Source organism: Pan paniscus, chromosome X (assembly GCF_029289425.2).
Source record: "Pan paniscus chromosome X, NHGRI_mPanPan1-v2.0_pri, whole genome shotgun sequence".
NCBI lineage: Eukaryota > Metazoa > Chordata > Mammalia > Primates > Hominidae > Pan > Pan paniscus.
In genome coordinates, this window is record NC_073272.2 from 21202941 (window position 1) to 21220567 (window position 17627).

Here is a 17627-nt window from a genome sequence, read left to right on the forward strand (position 1 = left end):
GTTTATACGTTACACATCAATAAAAAAATTATTAAAATGTATTTTTAGAAAAAGGCACTGAGTACTGAATGAGGGTCAAAAGGGCACATTTTGTAGTAGTAAAAGGATGTTCTGCTTAATATTAGGTTTTTAATGGCAAAAACTTCAATTACTTTTACACCAATTTATATTTGGCAGCATTTTTTCTACTGTAAATTGAAGGTTATGATCCAATGATTCCCTAGTCTGCTATTTATTCTATTCTTTTTTTTTTTTTTTTTTTTGACAGGATCTTGCTCTGTCGCCCAGGCTGGAGTGCAGTGGCATGATCACCACTCACCACAGCCTCAACCTCCCAGGCTCAGGTGATCCTCCCACTTCTGCCTCCTGAGTAGCTGGGACTACAGGTGTATGTCACCATGCTGAGCTAATTTTTTTTTTTTTTGTACTTTTTGCAGAGACGGGGTTTTACCATGTCGCCCAGGCTGGTCTCGAACTGCCCACTCAAGCAATCCTCCTTCCTCAGCCTCCCAAAGTGCTAGGATTACAGGCATCAGCCACCACACCCAGCCTAGCCTAATCTTTAAATATGTTGTGACAATGATTGTCTGAGACACAATGAATTAAGACTTTCTCAAATTACATGATACAAATGAACTATGAATAAAGGGAACTTCCTCAATCTGAAAAAGGTTATCTATGAAAAATCTGCTGCTAACATCATACTTAATGATGAAAGACTAACTTCTTTCTTCTTAAAAACAGGAACAAAATAAAGATGTCTACTCTCCCTACTTCTATTCCACATTGTGCTGGAGAGTCTAGCTCAAAATAAAGGCATCTAGGTTGGAAAGGAAAAACTAAAACTGTATCTGCAGATGACATGATATTGCACATAGAAAACCCTAAGGAATTCAATAAAACCCATTAGAGCTAATACATGAGTTCAGCAAGGTTGTAAGTTACAAAATCAACATTTACAACTCAAGTGTATTTCTAATACATTATCAGTGAACATCCAAAAGTGAAATTAAAAAAACTCCAGTATCAAAATAATAAAATCCTTAGGTATGTACTTAATAAAAGAAGTACAAAATTTGTACACTGAAACTACAAAACTATCATTGAAAGAAATTCAAGAAAACCTAAGTAAATAGAAATCCATCTTGTGTTCATGGATTGGAAGCCAGGATGGTTAATACGGCAACGCTCTCCAAATTGATCTAGATATCCAACGTATTCCCTGTCAAAGTCCTAGCTGCCATTTTTCTACAGAAATTGATAAGCTGATCCTAATATTTACGTGGAAATGCAAGCATCCACAATAACCAAAACAATCTTGAAAAACAAGAACCAAGTTGGAGGGCTCACATTTCCTGATTTTACAACTTACTACAAAGCTACAGTAATAGAGAAAGCATGGTGCTTGCATTAAGAATAGACATACAAAACAATGGAACGGAATTGAGAGTCCAGAAATAAACTCCTACATTTGTGGTCAACTGATTTCCAAAAAGAGTACCAAGACCACTCAATCAGGGAAAGAATAGTCTTTTCAAGAATAGTCTTTTCAACAAATGGTGCTAGGACAACCACATATCCACGTTAAAGAATAAAGTTGGAACCCCTACCTTACACCACATCCAAAAATGAATTCAAAATGGGTCAAAAACCTAAACACATAAAAGTTAAAACTATAAAACTCTTGGAAGAAAACATAAAAACCATAGAACACCTCAGGCTAGACAAAGCTTCTAAGACAAGAGCCAAAGGCACAAATGACAAAAGAAATAAATAGGTAAGTTGTACTTCACCCAAATTAAAAACTTTTGTGCTGCAAGTGATACCATCGAGAGAGTGAAAAGACAACCTACAGGATGGGAAAAAGCATTTGCAAATCATATCTGATAAAGAACTTACATAGAGAAAAAATATATCACATATATATGTATATATCACTCTTAAAATCAATAATAAAATGATAAATAACCCAATTATAAGTGGGCAAAGTTTGGAGATAGCTGGCAAACACCACTTTCACCAGATGATCCACGTTAACATCACCAATAATGACACAGAAATATTGTGTCCCTTGTTATGAGGCACCGAGAAGGACACGACATCATTTCTGTGATATTCCTGCCAAATACATAACATCAGTGTACTCATGAGGAAACGATAAACAAATCCAAGTCAAAGGACTACCCAAAATAAACTGTCTGTACTCTTGGAAAGTATTAAGTCAAAAAAGACAAAGACTGATGATGAACTCTTTCAGGTGAAAGGAGACTATGCAGACGTGACAACTCAACGCAACATGTGATCCTGGATTGGAACGTGGACCAGAGGAAAAACCTTTTGTTTTGCTATAAAAGACATCATTGGGACACTAAGTAAAATTTGGATAAATGTTGTAGATTATAGTACTATATCTATCTTAATTTCCTCATTAGATAACTGTACTGTAATTACACAAGTCAGTATCCTTGTTTTTACGAAATACACTCAAGTATTTACAGGTAATGGAGCATTGTCTACAACTTACTTTTAAACAGTTCAGAAAAAATAACCATATGCATAGAGCGAGAATGTAAAACCAATGTGGTAAGGGGTAAACCCTGAGAAATTCTGTGTGAAACGTATATGGAAATTCTTTGTATTGTATTTTGAAACTTTCCTATGGCTGTAAATATTTTCAAAAATAAAAAGTTTAATTTTTTTAATTGGACTAAGAATTTGAATAGACATTTCTCCAGAGGTATATAAATGGCCAATAAGCACATGAAATGATGCTCAGTATCATTAGTCGTCAGGAAAATGCGAATCAAAACCACAATGAGATCCCACCTCACATCCACTAGGATTACAATACTCAAAAGACAGATAATAACTAGTGTTGGCAAGGACGTGGAGAAATTGGAAGCCACATACATTGCTAATGGGAATATAAAATGGGAAAATGGTCTGGCAGTTCCTCAAAAGGTTAAACGTAGAGTTACCATAAGACCCAGCAATTTGACTCCAAGAGAAATAAAAACATGTCCTCACAAATACTTGCACGTGAATGTTCAGGGAAGTACAATTCATAATTGTCAAAAAGTGCAAACAATCCAAATGCCTATTGGCTGACAAACAGATAAACTGTGGTATAGCCATACAAAAGAATATCATTCAGCCACAAAAAGAAATGAAGTACTGATACGTGTTACACATGGATAAATCTTAAAAAAAATTACGCTAAGTGAAAGAAGCCAGTCACAAGAGACCACATACTGTAGGATTCCACTTATATGAAATGGCCAGAATAGGCAGAGCCATAGAGACACAAAGATTAATGGTTACCTAGGGCTGGGGCCAAGATGGGGCGAGGTTGAGGGAATGAGGAATGACTCTATGGATAGTGTGTTTCTTGTGGGGGTGATGAAAATATTCTAAAACTAGATTATGGTGTTGGTTGGAAAACTATGACTATACTAAAAAATGCTGAATGTTATGTTATTTATTTTTTTGAAGTGGAGTTTCGCTCTTGTTCCCCAGGCTGGGGTGCAATGGCACAATCTCAGCTCACTGCAACCTCCACTTCCCGGGTTCAAGTGATTCTCCTGCCTCAGCCTCTCAAGTAGCTGGGATTACAGGCATGCGCCACCACACCCGGCTAATTTTGTATTTTTAGTAGAGGCAGGGTTTCTCCATGTTGGTCAGGCTGGTCTCGAACTCCTAACCTCAGGTGATCCACCCTCCTCAGCCTCCCAAAGTGCTGAGATTACAGGCGTGAGCTACTGCACCTGGCCAATTTGTGTATTTTAAATGGCTGAATTACCTGCTATGTGAATTACAAAAATTTTAGAGCTTTTTTGAGATGTAAGTTAACATTTCAAGAAAGACAGTAATAGCAAGTAAATATCTTTCAGAACAAAGGCCCTTTAAAAATGATTCGCCATAATTACATTGCAAATACCTGAATTGGCTGTAACTCACCTACTGCACTGCTCTTCGGTGGAAAAGTAGATTTGAAAGTCATCAGAATTATCATGGACATAAAGAAAACAACACCTTTCATCAAACTTTGATAGGCTGTAAAATTTCAAAGCATAATGTTTATACATAAGTTATGATACCCATTCTAAATCTGCAAGACAATCTTTTCTATTTTATCAATTCCTGAAAGATTCATTAATGTTTTAACAAACACCCCCCAAGTCTGCCTTTTATTTCTCTATGAAATTTAAATACCAGAGACATTTATCTTGCTTATATTTGAGTTTGTATTTATCAACTGACCTTAATATGAACTTACTCTTAATATAATTCAGTGCTAAGCAAAGCATACGGGCAACAGAAAGGGGAATAAAATATGGTTCTCTGTCCTCAAGGGGCTTATAATCTCATGAAAAAGAAAGGCAAGGTATTTGTGAAATAATTTATTGTGGTATTAAGGGAATTTCTAGATTCGGAAAGTATCAGGACACAGTATTTGTGGCCACACAAGGGAAATGGAAATAAACATGGCACTGTAGCTCAAGAAAGGCCTTTAAATGTTTGTTATCTGGTCCATCTCCACCCAGGGTCTGTACCTGATTCTACAGCTCATCCAACAAGCAATATTCAGCTTGCCTGGACATAGCCAGTGACAGGAAATCTGCTAGTAGATTGTATGTCAGACAGCAGTGGCCCTCATGCCAGGAGGTATTATGGAGAGGAAGGCTAGATTCTCTTCTATCATTGTCCCTTCAAACAACTGAAGCCACTTTATCTCATCCTTTCTAAGTTATCTCTTGCTGAGATCCAAACTGTCCTAGACCATTCTTTATGTTATAGATTGCATGACAAATACTGGGTTGGAACACCAAGAGTACAGAGGAGATTCAAAAAGAATTAGAACTAGATTATAAGTGAGCAGGTTTTGAAAATCAATCTGTAAAGCAACCACCACAGTTAGTTGGAGAGCCTCTGGAACGCTCAAAGTATACTCTTCAGGTCACATGGGTCCCAGGGAGGGGTGGGGCGAGGATGATACGCCCTCAGGCCCTTTGTAAATCCCCATTGATGGCTGAAATGGCACCTAGAGGTATCTCTATGAGGAGGCACAAACAGAAGGATCTTGACTACCTGCTCTAACACAACTTAATTACTAAGTAACACATTTTTGAAAATCTTCACAAGGCACAGTGGCTCATGCCTGTAATCCTAGCATTTTGGGAGGCTGAGGCGGGCGGATCACTTGAGGTCAGGAGTTCGAGACCAGCCTGACCAACATGGCAAAACCCTGACTCTACAAAAAATAAAAAAATCAGCCAGGCATTGTGCCACACACCTGTAGTCCCAGCTACTCTGGAGGCTGAGGCAGGAGAATCGCTTGAACCTGGGAGGCAGAGGTTGCAGTGAGCCGAGATCTTGCCACTGTACTCCAGCCTGGGTGAAAGAGCAAGACAAATAAAATAAAATAAAATAATTTAAAAAATAAAAATACTTATTTTACTAGCAGATTTTCTGTCACTAGCTATGTTCAGGCAAGCTGAATATTGCTTGCTGGATGAGCTGTAGAGTCAGGTACACACACTGGGTGGAGATGGACCAGATAACATTTAAAGAAAGGACTTTCTTGAGCTACAGTGCCATGTTTATTTCCATTTCCCTTGTGTGGCCACAAATACTGTGTCCTGATATTTTCCGAGTCTAGAAATTCTCGTAATACCACAATAAATTATTTCACAAATACCTTACCTTTCCTTTTCATGAGACTATAAACTCCTTGAGGACAGAGACCATATTTTATTCCCTTTTCTGCTGCTTTGTGTATGCTTTGCTGAGTGTATTTCAAATTGCCTTGTATTTCCTGGGCAGTATCATCCCAATGCACTACTTTGTACTTAAATTATTTCCCTCCTTTTAAGTGATGTTGATGGTATCCTAATTTCAATACTGATGTTTCCAGGACAGGATCACACTATGTCTAGAAGTAACTGGGGATTCATTCAGTGGCTGAGGTAGCCTCAGAGTCAGAGAAAGGAATGTTCTAGTACAAGCCCTTTATTTGAAGAAAATAGGGAAGAAACTGAGACTTAGAGGAGCTGAGTGACTTTCCTAACATCACCCAGCAAAGAGAGATTAGAACTCACATCTACTTCACAGCCAGTCTCACCCTCGAATGAGCTGCCAGGGTGACAAGTGCAGCTGAGATGTTTAGCCCTGCTTGGGTAAGGCCACACAGCTCAGGCTCAAACTGTCACCACTCCTGAACCAAAATGCAAGAGCTACTCCTCTCCCGAGAATACACCACTTCATGCCCTCCCTGAAAAAAATCTCCCAGCTCCATTACTCTGTTCACAAGATCCCAACCCGAGTGTTGCCACTAATCATCTCCTGGCTTCAGTTCTCAGAGTCACTGAGCACTTGAACATCTTTGGCTCAAAAAAGATACATCTTCTCTTCCTACAGATCACTTCTTTAAAAAAAATGGCACAAGTGAGTTTAGTCTGCTGAATATGAGCAAAGCTACTCTATTATAATAACCCAAGAAGTTCTCACTAGGAGTACACTAGTATTAATAACTAGCTCAGGAAGGACAACATAATAGAGAGTCCATTTTGGATTCCATTAAAAATAAGAACATTCCATATTATGAGTAAGTGGAAACATTAAAGTGCATAAAACATTATCATCATTTGCATTAAAATAGTAACTCCATTTTCTCCTATGTTCTTACCTTATTCCCTTTATGGAAGAGGCTGTAAAATTCCATTCGTGCATCTGTTTCTGCAAGTTATCAAAGACAGAAGTCAATAGTTTGAGTTTTTTAAAGCAAATGATTTTTTTTGTTTCATTCTATGGTCAATCATTTCTGCTATTTTACCTGCAGTGGTGATTTTTTTACGGGTTACAGCAATACACCTTGTATAACATGGAACACCAGAAACATTTTCTTATGTATTATAAAAATTCATTTGTATCTCTAATCCAGTTTAAATTATGTAAATTTGAAATAATCTAAGTTTCAGATAGAAATAATAAGCATAGAATAAACACACAGTGAGTGGCTTTTCATCTTCTGTCAACATAGTAGGCAAACTCTAAAACAAGCATGGGACTAGCCCACCTAAGTTGAGTGACTTGCAAAAATGTTGGGAGAGGCAAGACTGCGACAGACACCTTTCAGCATTCATCAGTCTTCCTTTTCTCCCTGAACATAGAGCTGAACTACAATTCCCAGCCTCCCTTGCAGCTAGAGAGATATACAGTGGAGTTTTGGCCAATGGGATGTGAGCAGGAATGCTGTGCATCACCTGCAGGCCTGACTCAAAAACTCCACAGCAACCCTCTATTTCCTCTTTCCCCATCCACTGCAAGATGGAATGCCCCCCACCGCCACCCTCTGCAACCTGGATATGACACGAGGCATAGATAAACTTTTATCATGTTAAGATATTGAGATTTGGGGGCTGTTTGTTTTAGAAGCTAGCCTACCATGATTAATAAAAAAACTAACTGGGATTTCAAACAGCACCCAAGTTGCACTTACAAACAAAAACTAACTCGGTCCCCTCCCTTCACTACCACTACACTTTGCACAAAGCTAAGCCTGAGAAGGAACATCTGAAACTCCAGTTTTGGAAAATCCATAGGCAATAACATCAATACATCACAATTGCAGAAAATAATTTTAAGTAGGAAAATCCATTTGGGCCAGGCGTGGTGGCTTACACCTGTAATCCCAGCGCTCTGGGAGGCCGAGGTGTGGGGGTGATCACTTGAGGTCAGGAGTTCGAGATCAGCCTGGCCAACATGCTGAAACCCCGTCTCTACTAAAAATACAAAAATGAGCTGAGCATGGTAGCACACGCCTGTAGTCCCAGCAACTCAGGAGGCTGAGATGGGACAATCAGTTGAACCTGGGAGGCAGAGGTTCCAGTGAGCCAAAATCACTCCACTGCACTCCAGCCTAGGTGACAGAGTGAGACCCTGCATTAAAAAAAAAAAAATTCCATTTGGTTGGCCTGAGGAATGTCACAAGTGACCAACTAAGCCACCCAGGGAAGAAAAGTATGAGAACCATGTGACTGAGCATTTGGCTCAAGAGAACTGCCATGAATAGGCACATGACTAGTTTCTTGCCATCCTGGAGCAATGACAACAGGAACAGACTGGGAAGACGGTTTCCGATGCGAGAAGTTTTAGTCATACGTGTTGATCAAGCACCTACCATGTATGTGCTAGGCAAAGTACTAATACTGAAGACACAGCAGAGAACCACAAAGTTCCTGTCCTCATGGGCCTTACATGTGAGTGAAGAGAGATGGACAATAGATTAAATAGTAAAATCATACCATGGGGGGCGGTGAAAAGTGTTATGAAGACAAATAAAGTAGGGAAGGGCATTAAGATAGGGCAGGGGGTCACGTTGTTCAACAGGATGTTCAGGGTAGGCGTCGCTGATGACTTCTGAACAGAAAGCTAAAGTGGGGGAAGAAGGAAGCCACGTGGATGCCTGGGGGAAGAGTTCCAGGCAGAGGGAACAGCAAGTGCAAAGGCCCTGAGGAGGGGTGTGCCTGGCACGTTCGGGGACCAACAAAGAGGCAAATATGGCTACAGTGGAGTGAGCGGGATGGGAGTAGAAGAGGAGGTTGGAGAGCTCATGGGCAAATCATGCAGGACCTCTAGGCCACCCTCGGGATGTCAGCTTTGACTCTGCGTGAGACGGGAAGCCACTGGAGGCTTCTCATAAGAGGGTATGAGAATATGAAAGCCAGCAAATCAATCCAACTGCATAGAAAGGCTAAGTGTACTTCAGAGGAGACATGAGTCCAAAGTCACGCAGAGAGGATAGTGGCAGACAGCAGGAGTCGGCCTTTGGATTCAGGCACAGAAATGGGAGCCAGGGCAGACTCAAGAGTCTTGTCTAACCCACAGCCACCTGCAGGAGGCTGCACATATACAGAAAGCTTAGCCACATGAGTTTCCAAAGTCTTCCCCAATGGCAGGTCTATTCCACGGTGGCTTTAGAGAACTTCTTGATTTGGGAGGAACATTTACTAGTTAAGTAAACAACACATTTTATGTAATAATCAACAGGCATTTGTTCAGGAGTGGGTAACTGCTCCATAGCTCCTACAGCTACAAACATAGAAGTCACGTATGGGCATTCTTAGGATGTTCTTCTGTGCATGATACAGGCAACTGGTAGCCTACAGACACTCAGCGGAAGGAATGAAGGAGTGGTTAAAGATGACTTTGCAAAAGCTAGGACTTGGATAATCGGAAGAAGGAAATCCCAAAAGGATCAAGGATGGAAATGAAAGGGTAGACAGGAGCTCCCGCAGGGACAGCTCAGGGGCTAGTAAGAGGACAGCCTGACTGGCACTGAGGGCTGAAGAGAAAGAGGAAGGGAGGGGGCAGGATTATATAGGGAGGGACTTGAACACTTAGTAAAAGAGTCTGAGTTTTATCTGGAAAGCCACAAGATCCAGTAATAGTTGAGGAATATCAAGAAAGCCAGTATAAGTGCTTCTAAAAATATATTACTATTTTATTTTTCTAGAGACAGGGTCTCACTGTTGCCCAGGCTTGAGAGCAGTGGTGCAATCATAGCTCACTGTGGCCTCGACCTCCCAGGTTCAAGCGATCCTCCCACTTCAGCCTCCCAAGTAGTTGGGACTACAGGTGTGCACCACCACGCCCGGCTAATTTTTTAAATTTATTTTTTGTAGAGACGGGGTTTTGATGTGTCACCCAGGCTGGTCTTGAACTCCTGGGCTCAAGCAACCCGCCTGCCTTGGCCTCCAAAAGTGTTGGGACTACAGCTGTGAAACAACACACCAGCCTGTATCCTCTACCCACTTCCCTAAGGTTTAACTATAAAAAAACAAACAAACCTGTATTTGTTTTAATGTTTTTATACACACACACACACACACACACACACTCCCCCACCCCCACACCTCACCACATGCCCACATACACACATGCCCACACACACACAAAATGGAAAAACCTACTGTCTCTCATCTGTGATCATACTCTCTCATATATTCTCATAATTCAGAAGTTAAACATGGGTGCCTTTTCCTTCAAATACTACCATCTAGACTCTCCTATTTGAAAACTGATTAAATTGCTTGTGATTTTTCCTCCTTACCATTTCTGTGGGTGAGACATGCCATAAAGAAACTGTTCTCTCCTCAGCTTCATTGTTTATGGAAACATAAGAAGGCTGGTACACTTTGGTTGGCTCTATGACCAGAACCTGAAACAAGAACAGATGCCTGTTAACGTACACGGGTAGAAAACATAGCGCACCCTGCCCGGCGAGGAGGCGGGGAGGTCCGTACTCAATAAATCCTCACTGAGGGCCAGGCACAGTGGCTCACGCCTGTAATCCCAGCACTTTGGGAGGTTGAGGTCGGAGGATCACTTGAGCCCAGGAGTTCAAGGACAACATATTGAGATGCCATCTCTTGGGGGGGGGGGAAGATGCAAGGAGATAAAAAAAAGAGGTGATGGCCCATCAGTAAGGTGTTACTTTGTTAAAAGAGAGGAGGGGAGGGGAGAGAGGGAGAAGAGGGTGAGGAGGAGGAGAGTAGGGAGAGAAAAGGTGGGGAGAAAGAAGAGAAGGGGACGAAAAAGAGAAAAGGGGAAAAGGAGAGAAGAAGGAGGCCAAAGGAAGAAAATCAGGAGAGAAGGAGGAGGGCACTTTGGGAGGCCAAAGCAGGCGGATCACTTGAGGTCAGGAGTTCGAGACCAGCCTGGCCAACGTGGTGAAGCCCTGTCTCTACTAAAAATACAAAAATTAGATGGGTGTGGTGGTATACACCTGTAATCCCAGCTACTCAGGAGGCTGAGGCAGGAGAATCACTTGAACCCAGGAGGCGGAGGTTGCAGTGAGCCGAGATCGCACCACTGCACGAGACTCCGTCTCAAAAAAAGAAAAGAAAAAAAAGAGGAGGGGAAGAGAAAGAGGAGGGGTGAGATGGGGAGGGAGAGAGGGAATAAATCTCCAAAACAAATAAAACAACATGTTTAAGATCACTAAACCTGGTTAGAGATTACGCGGTTGTCTGCTCCATTATTTTTTTGTACCTTTCAGTAGGTTTGAAATATTTCATAACTAAAAAAGATTTTAAAATGTATTATTAACTGGCAACAAAATAATTATCATAATCATTTCAAACAATCTTTTATTAGATGCTTAATGAAATTCTTGGAAATGGCAAGTTCACAAATTCTCAACGCATAAATATGGAACACAATTATCTGAAGTTCAATTTCCAAGACATTCACATATTTCACTCATGACTCTAAGACAGTCATAACATTAAAACAAAAACTCAAGGAAAAGCTAAAAGCAATTTTGCCTTTTTGGTAACTTTTAAATAACAATTAGTGGCCTTAGAGGCAAACCAAAGCTTAACAGGAAACCACGCTGAATTCCAAGTTTCCACTCGTGGTGCTACATTGTTTTAGAGGAAAGTTTGTCCACTTTGGCACTAGTGACATTTTGGGCTGGATAATTCTTTATTGGAGGGGGCTGTCCTGTGCATTGTGGGATGTTCAACAGCATCCCTGGTCTCTATCCAGCAGATGCCAGTAGCGCCACCTTCTCCCCAAGTCATGACCACCAAAAATGTCTCCGGACATTACCAGATGTACCTTAGGGGGACAAAGTTGCTTCCAATTGAGAATGACTACTATAGAGGATATGGCCAATGATCTATGAGTGAGCTGATCTATCACTTACTGATTTCACATAAGATTGATGTTTATCCCAACATTTAAAATTACTCTACGGTTTTCTTCAGTTCAGAGTATTCAATAGTTAAATAGCACCAATCCCTAGTTTTTTTCCTAATCTTAAAAAAAAAATGGATTTAGCATATCTTACTGGAAATCTGAGTCCATTCGTGACTTCATTTGTTGCCTCAAAAATTATATCTAACCAGAAGTTCAGCCGCTCTTGCCTGGGTGAGTGTTCAATAATGGGTTTCTTGAAGCGCCGAATTAGTAACAAGTTCTGAACTAATGATCGCAGGTACCTGGAAAAATCACAAACAGCAATATATTGGATTCCTAAAGAAACTGAATTCAATTCAAGTCCCTTTAAAAGAAGCTTTCCAAAAGCTTTTCTTCACTTAAATTCATATTATGTCATGAGTGCTTCATAAACGACTGCTCAGCAGCCACAAAACTAATTAAGAAAACACGAGCAGTAGGCAAAGTAAGTCCATCCAACAAAATAACACAACGTGGCTTTTTACCAACATTGGGCTAACCCCAATTTTAGTACCTACTGCCTAAAATGTGGAGATTGGAAAGCATGTGGTAACTGTTTTAAATAACAAGGGCAGGCACAGCTGACTCTTGAACAACACAGGTATGAACTGCGCAGCTCCACTTATACACGGATTTTTTTTCCCAATAGATACATTGGAAAATGTTCTGGAGACGTGCGACAATTTGAAAAACTTTGCAGATGAACTGTGCAGCCTAGAAATATAAAAAAAAAAAAATTAGAAAAAGCTAGGTATGCCATGAACGCATAAAATATATGTAGGTACTGGTCCATTTTATCATTTACTACCCAACATATATACAAATCTCTTATAAAAAGTTAAAACGTACCAAAACTTACACACACACTTACAGACTGTATATGGCACCAATCCCAGTCAAGAAAAATATAAACAAATGTAAAGATGTGGTATTATATCAAAACTGCATAAAATTAACTGTAGTGCATACTGCACTACTGTAAGAATTTCATAGCCACCTCCTGTTGCTATCGTGGTGAGCTCCTGTTGTAAGTATCTGCTTAAAACTCCACCATGTGGCCAGGTGCGGTGGCTCACACCTGTAATCCCAGCACTTTGGGAGGCCTAGGTGGGCAGATGACCTGAGGTCAGGAGTTCAAGACCAGCCTGGCCAACATGGTGAAATCCTGTCTCTACTAAAAATACAAAAATTAGCCGGATGCGGTGGCAGGCGTCTATAGTCCCAACTACTCGGGAGGCTGAGGCAGAAGGAATGCTTGAAGCTGAGAGACGGAGGTTGCAGTGAGCTGAGATTGTACCACTGCACTCCAGCCTGGGCAACAGAGCGAGACTCTGTCTCAAAAACAAACAACCAAAAAAAAAACTTCCACCGTGTAAGACTGATCATTTTTGCATGAGAAGTTCGTCTCTCCAGTAAATTGCAGATCATAGTAAAAAGTGATCACTCACAGTTCTCGTGCATTCTTCATTGTGTTTAGTGTGACACCATAAACAATGAATAACACCATGGGACCCATACAGAGTGCCACTAGTGATACTGGAAATGCTCCCAAGAAGCAGAGAAAAGTCATGACATTACCAGAAAAAGTTGAATTGCTTGATATGTATTGCAGATTGAGTTCTGCAGTTACGGCTGCTGCCATTTCAAGATAAATGAAGCCAGCCTAAAAATCGTAGGAAAAACAGAAAAGGAAATTCATGAAGCCGTCACTGCAGTTGTCAGTGGTTGCGAAAATCCTGCACTTTTTGCAAAATATAAAATACAAAATATTGTTTATGTTATTGGTAAGGCTTCCAGTCAACAGTAGGCTATTCGTAGTTAAGTTTTTGGTGAATTTTCAACTGAGCCCCTAACTCCCACATTGTTCAAGGGTCAGCTGTAGTTCAAAGTTCAAAGCAATTACAAAATGACAAAATTTCAAACTCATTTTCTTTTTAATTAAACATGATATTTTGAGGTAATTTTAGATTTACATGAAGTGCTAAGAACCAATACAGAGAGAACCCATGTATCTTTGACCAGGTTTACTCCAATGGTAGCATCTTACAAAACTATAGTACAGTTTTTGGTAGAGCCAAGATGGCTGAATACGAACAACTCCAGTCTACAGCCCCCAGCATGCGCGACGCAGAAGACGGGTGATTTCTGCATTTCCATCTGAGGTAACAGGTACATCTCACTGGGGAGTGTCGGAAAGTGGGTGCAGGACAGGGGGGTGCAGCGCACTGAGCGTGAGCTGAAGCAGGGCGAGGCACTGCCTCACCCGGGAAGCACAAAGGGTCAGGGAATTCCCTTTCCTAGTCAAAGCAAGGGGTGACAGACAGCACCTGGAAAATCGGGTCACTCCCACCCTAATACTGCACTTTTCCAATGGTCTTAGTAAATGGCACACCAGGAGATTATATCCCGCGCATGGCTCAGAGGGTCCTACGCCCACAGAGCCTCACTCATTGCTAGCACAGCAGTCTGAGATCAAACTGCAAGGCGGCAGTGAGGCTGGGGGAGAGGCGCCCACCACTGCCCAGGCTTGAGTAGGTAAACAAAGCCTCCGGGAAGCTCGAACTGGGTGGAGCCCACCTCAGCTCAAGGAGGCCTGCCTGCCTCTCTAGACTCCACCTCTGGGGGCAGGGCACAGCCAAACAAAAGGCATCAGAATCCTCTGCAGACTGAAATGTCCCAGTCTGACAGCTTTGAAGAGAGTAGTGGTTCTCTCAGCACGCAGCTCGAGATCTGAGAATGGACAGACTGCCTCCTCAAGTGGGTCCCTGACCCCCAAGTAGCCTAACTGGGAGGCACCCCCCAGTAGGGGCAGACTGACACCTCACACGGCTGGGTACTCCTCTGAGACAAAACTTCCAGAGGAACGATCAGGCAACAACATCTGCTGTTCACCAATATCCACTGTTTTGCAGCCTCTGCTGCTGATACCCAGGCAAACAGGGTCTGGAGTGGACTTCCAGCAAACTCCAACAGACCTGCAGCTGAGGGTCCTGACTGTTAGAAGGAAAACTAACAAACAGAAAGGACATCCACACCAAAACCCCATCTGTACGTCACCTTCATCAAAGACCAAAGGTAGATAAAACCACAAAGATGGGGAAAAAACAGAGCAGAAAAACTGGAAACTCTAAAAATCAGAGCACCTCTCCTCCTCCAAAGGAACACAGCTCCTCACCAGCAATGGAACAAAGCTGGACAGAGAATGACTTTGACGAGTTAAGAGAAGAAGACTTCAGACAATCAAACTACTCCGAGCTAAAGGAGGAAGTTCGAACCCATGGCAAAGAAGTTAAAAACCTTGAAAAAAAATTAGACAAATGGCTAACTAGAATAACCAATGCAGAGAAGTCCTTAAAGGACCTGATGGAGCTGAAAACCAAGGCACAAGAACTATGTGATGAATGCACAAGCCTCAGTAGCCGATTCGATCAACTGGAAGAAAGGGTATCAGTGATGGAAGATCAAATGAATGAAATGAAGTGAGAAGTTTAGAGAAAAAAAGAATAAAAATAAACGAACAAAGCCTCCAAGAAATATGGGACTGTGTGAAAAGACCAAATCTACGTCTGAATGGTGTACCTGAAAGTGACGGGGAGAATGGAACCAAGCTGGAAAACACTCTGCAGGACAGTATCTAGGAGAACTTCCCCAAACTAGCAAGGCAGGCCAACATTCAAATTCAGGAAATACAGAGAACACCACAAAGATACTCCTCGAGAAGAGCAACTCCAAGACACATAATTGTCAGATTCACCAAAGTTGAAATGAAGGAAAAAATGTTAAGGGAAGCCACAGAGAGAGGTCAGGTTACCCACAAAGGGAAGCCCATCAGACTGACAGCGGATCTCTCGGCAGAAACCCTACAAGCCAGAAGAGAGTGGGGGCCAATATTCAACATTCTTAAAGAAAAGAATTTTCAACCCAGAATTTCATATCCAGCCAAACTAAGCTTCATAAGTGAAGGAGAAATAAAATCCTTTACAGACAAGCAAATGCTGAGAGATTTTCTCACCACCAGGCCTGCCCTACAAGAGCTCCTGAAGGAAGCACTAAACATGGAAAGGAACAACCAGTACCAGCCACTGCAAAAACATGCCAAATTGTAAAGACCATCAAGGCTAGGAAGAAACTGCATCAACTAACGAGCAAAATAACCAGCTAACATCATAATGACAGGATCAAATTCACACATAACAATTTTAACCTTAAATATAAATGGGCTAAATGCCCCAATTAAAAGACACAGACTGGCAAATTGGATAAAGAGTCAAGACCCATCAGTGTGCTGTATTCAGGAAATCCATCTCACGTGCAGAGACACACATAGGCTCAAAATAAACGGATGGAGGAAGATCTACCAAGCAAATGGAAAACAAAAAAAGGCAGGGGTTGCAATCCTAGTCTCTGATGAAACAGACTTTAAACCAACAAAGATCAAAAGAGACAAAGAAGGCCATTACATAATGGTAAAGGGATCAATTCAACAAGAAGAGCTAACTATCCTAAATATATATGCACCCAATACAGGAGCACCCAGATTCATAAAGCAAGTCCTTAGAGACCTACAAAGAGACTTAGACTCCCACACAATAATAATGGGAGACTTTAACACCCCACTGTCAACATTAGACAGATCAACGAGACAGAAAGTCAACAAGGATATCCAGGAATTGAACTCAGCTCTGCACCAAGCAGACCTAATAGACATCTACAGAACTCTCCACCCCAAATCAACAGAATAGACATTCTTCTCAGCACCACACTGCACTTATTTCAAAATTGACCACATAGTTGGAAGTAAAGCACTCCTTAGCAAATGTGAAAGAACAGAAATTATAACAAACTCTCTCTCAGACCACAGTGCAATCAAACTAGTACTCACGATTAAGAAACTCACTCAAAACCGCTCAACTACATGGAAACTGAACAACCTGCTCCTGAATGACTACTGGGTACATAACGAAATGAAGGCAGAAATAAAGATGTTCTTTGAAACCAATGAGAAAAAAGACACAACATACCAGAATCTCTGGGACACATTCAAAGCAGTGTGTAGACGGAAATTTATAGCACTAAATGCCCATAAGAGAAAGCAGGAAGATCCAAAATTGACACCCTAACATCACAATTAAAAGAACTAGAGAAGCAAGAGCAAACACATTCAAAAGCTAGCAGAAGGCAAGAAATAACTAAGATCAGAGCAGAACTGAAGGAAATAGAGACACAAAAAACCCTTCAAAAAATCAATGAATCCAGGAGCTGGTTTTTTGAAAAGATCAACAAAATTGATAGACTGCTGGCAAGACTAATAAAGAAAAGAGAGAAGAATCAAACAGATGCAATAAAAAATGATAAAGGGGATATCACCACTGATCCCACAGAAATACAAACTACCATCAGAGAATACTACAAACACCTCTACGCAAATAAACTAGAAAATCTAGAAGAAATGGATAAATTCCTCGACACATACACCCTCCCAAGACTAAACCAGGAAGAAGTTGAATCTCTGAATAGACCAATAACAGGCTCTGAAATTGAGGCAATAATAGCTTACCAACCAAAAAAAGTCCAGCACCAGATGAATTCACAGCCGAATTCTACCAGAGGTACAATGAGGAGCTGGTACCATTCCTTCTGAAACTATTCCAATCAATAGAAAAAGAGGGAATCCTCCCTAACTCATTTTATGAGGCCAGCATCATCCTGATACCAAAGCCAGGCAGAGACACAACCAAAAAAGAGAATTTTAGACCAATATCCTTGATGAACATCAATGCAAAAATCCTCAATAAAATACTGGCAAACGGAATCCAGCAGCATATCAAAAGCTTATCCACCATGATCAAGTGGGCTTCATCCCTGGGATGCAAGGCTGGTTCAAC

General features: G+C 41.2%; 1 protein-coding gene across 1 annotated transcript in view; it reads right to left on the reverse strand.

The window, feature by feature from the left end:
* Positions 1-17627, reverse strand: part of MAP3K15 (mitogen-activated protein kinase kinase kinase 15) — a 155403-nt gene that overhangs the window by 42498 nt on the left and 95278 nt on the right. Inside the window, exons 10-13 of the mRNA XM_034950280.3 lie at positions 11855-12005; positions 10112-10219; positions 6686-6735; positions 3958-4053 (exon numbers count right to left, since the gene is read on the reverse strand). Of these exons, the coding sequence (XP_034806171.1) occupies positions 3958-4053; positions 6686-6735; positions 10112-10219; positions 11855-12005 (405 nt within the window). The remainder of the gene's footprint in view (positions 1-3957; positions 4054-6685; positions 6736-10111; positions 10220-11854; positions 12006-17627) is intronic.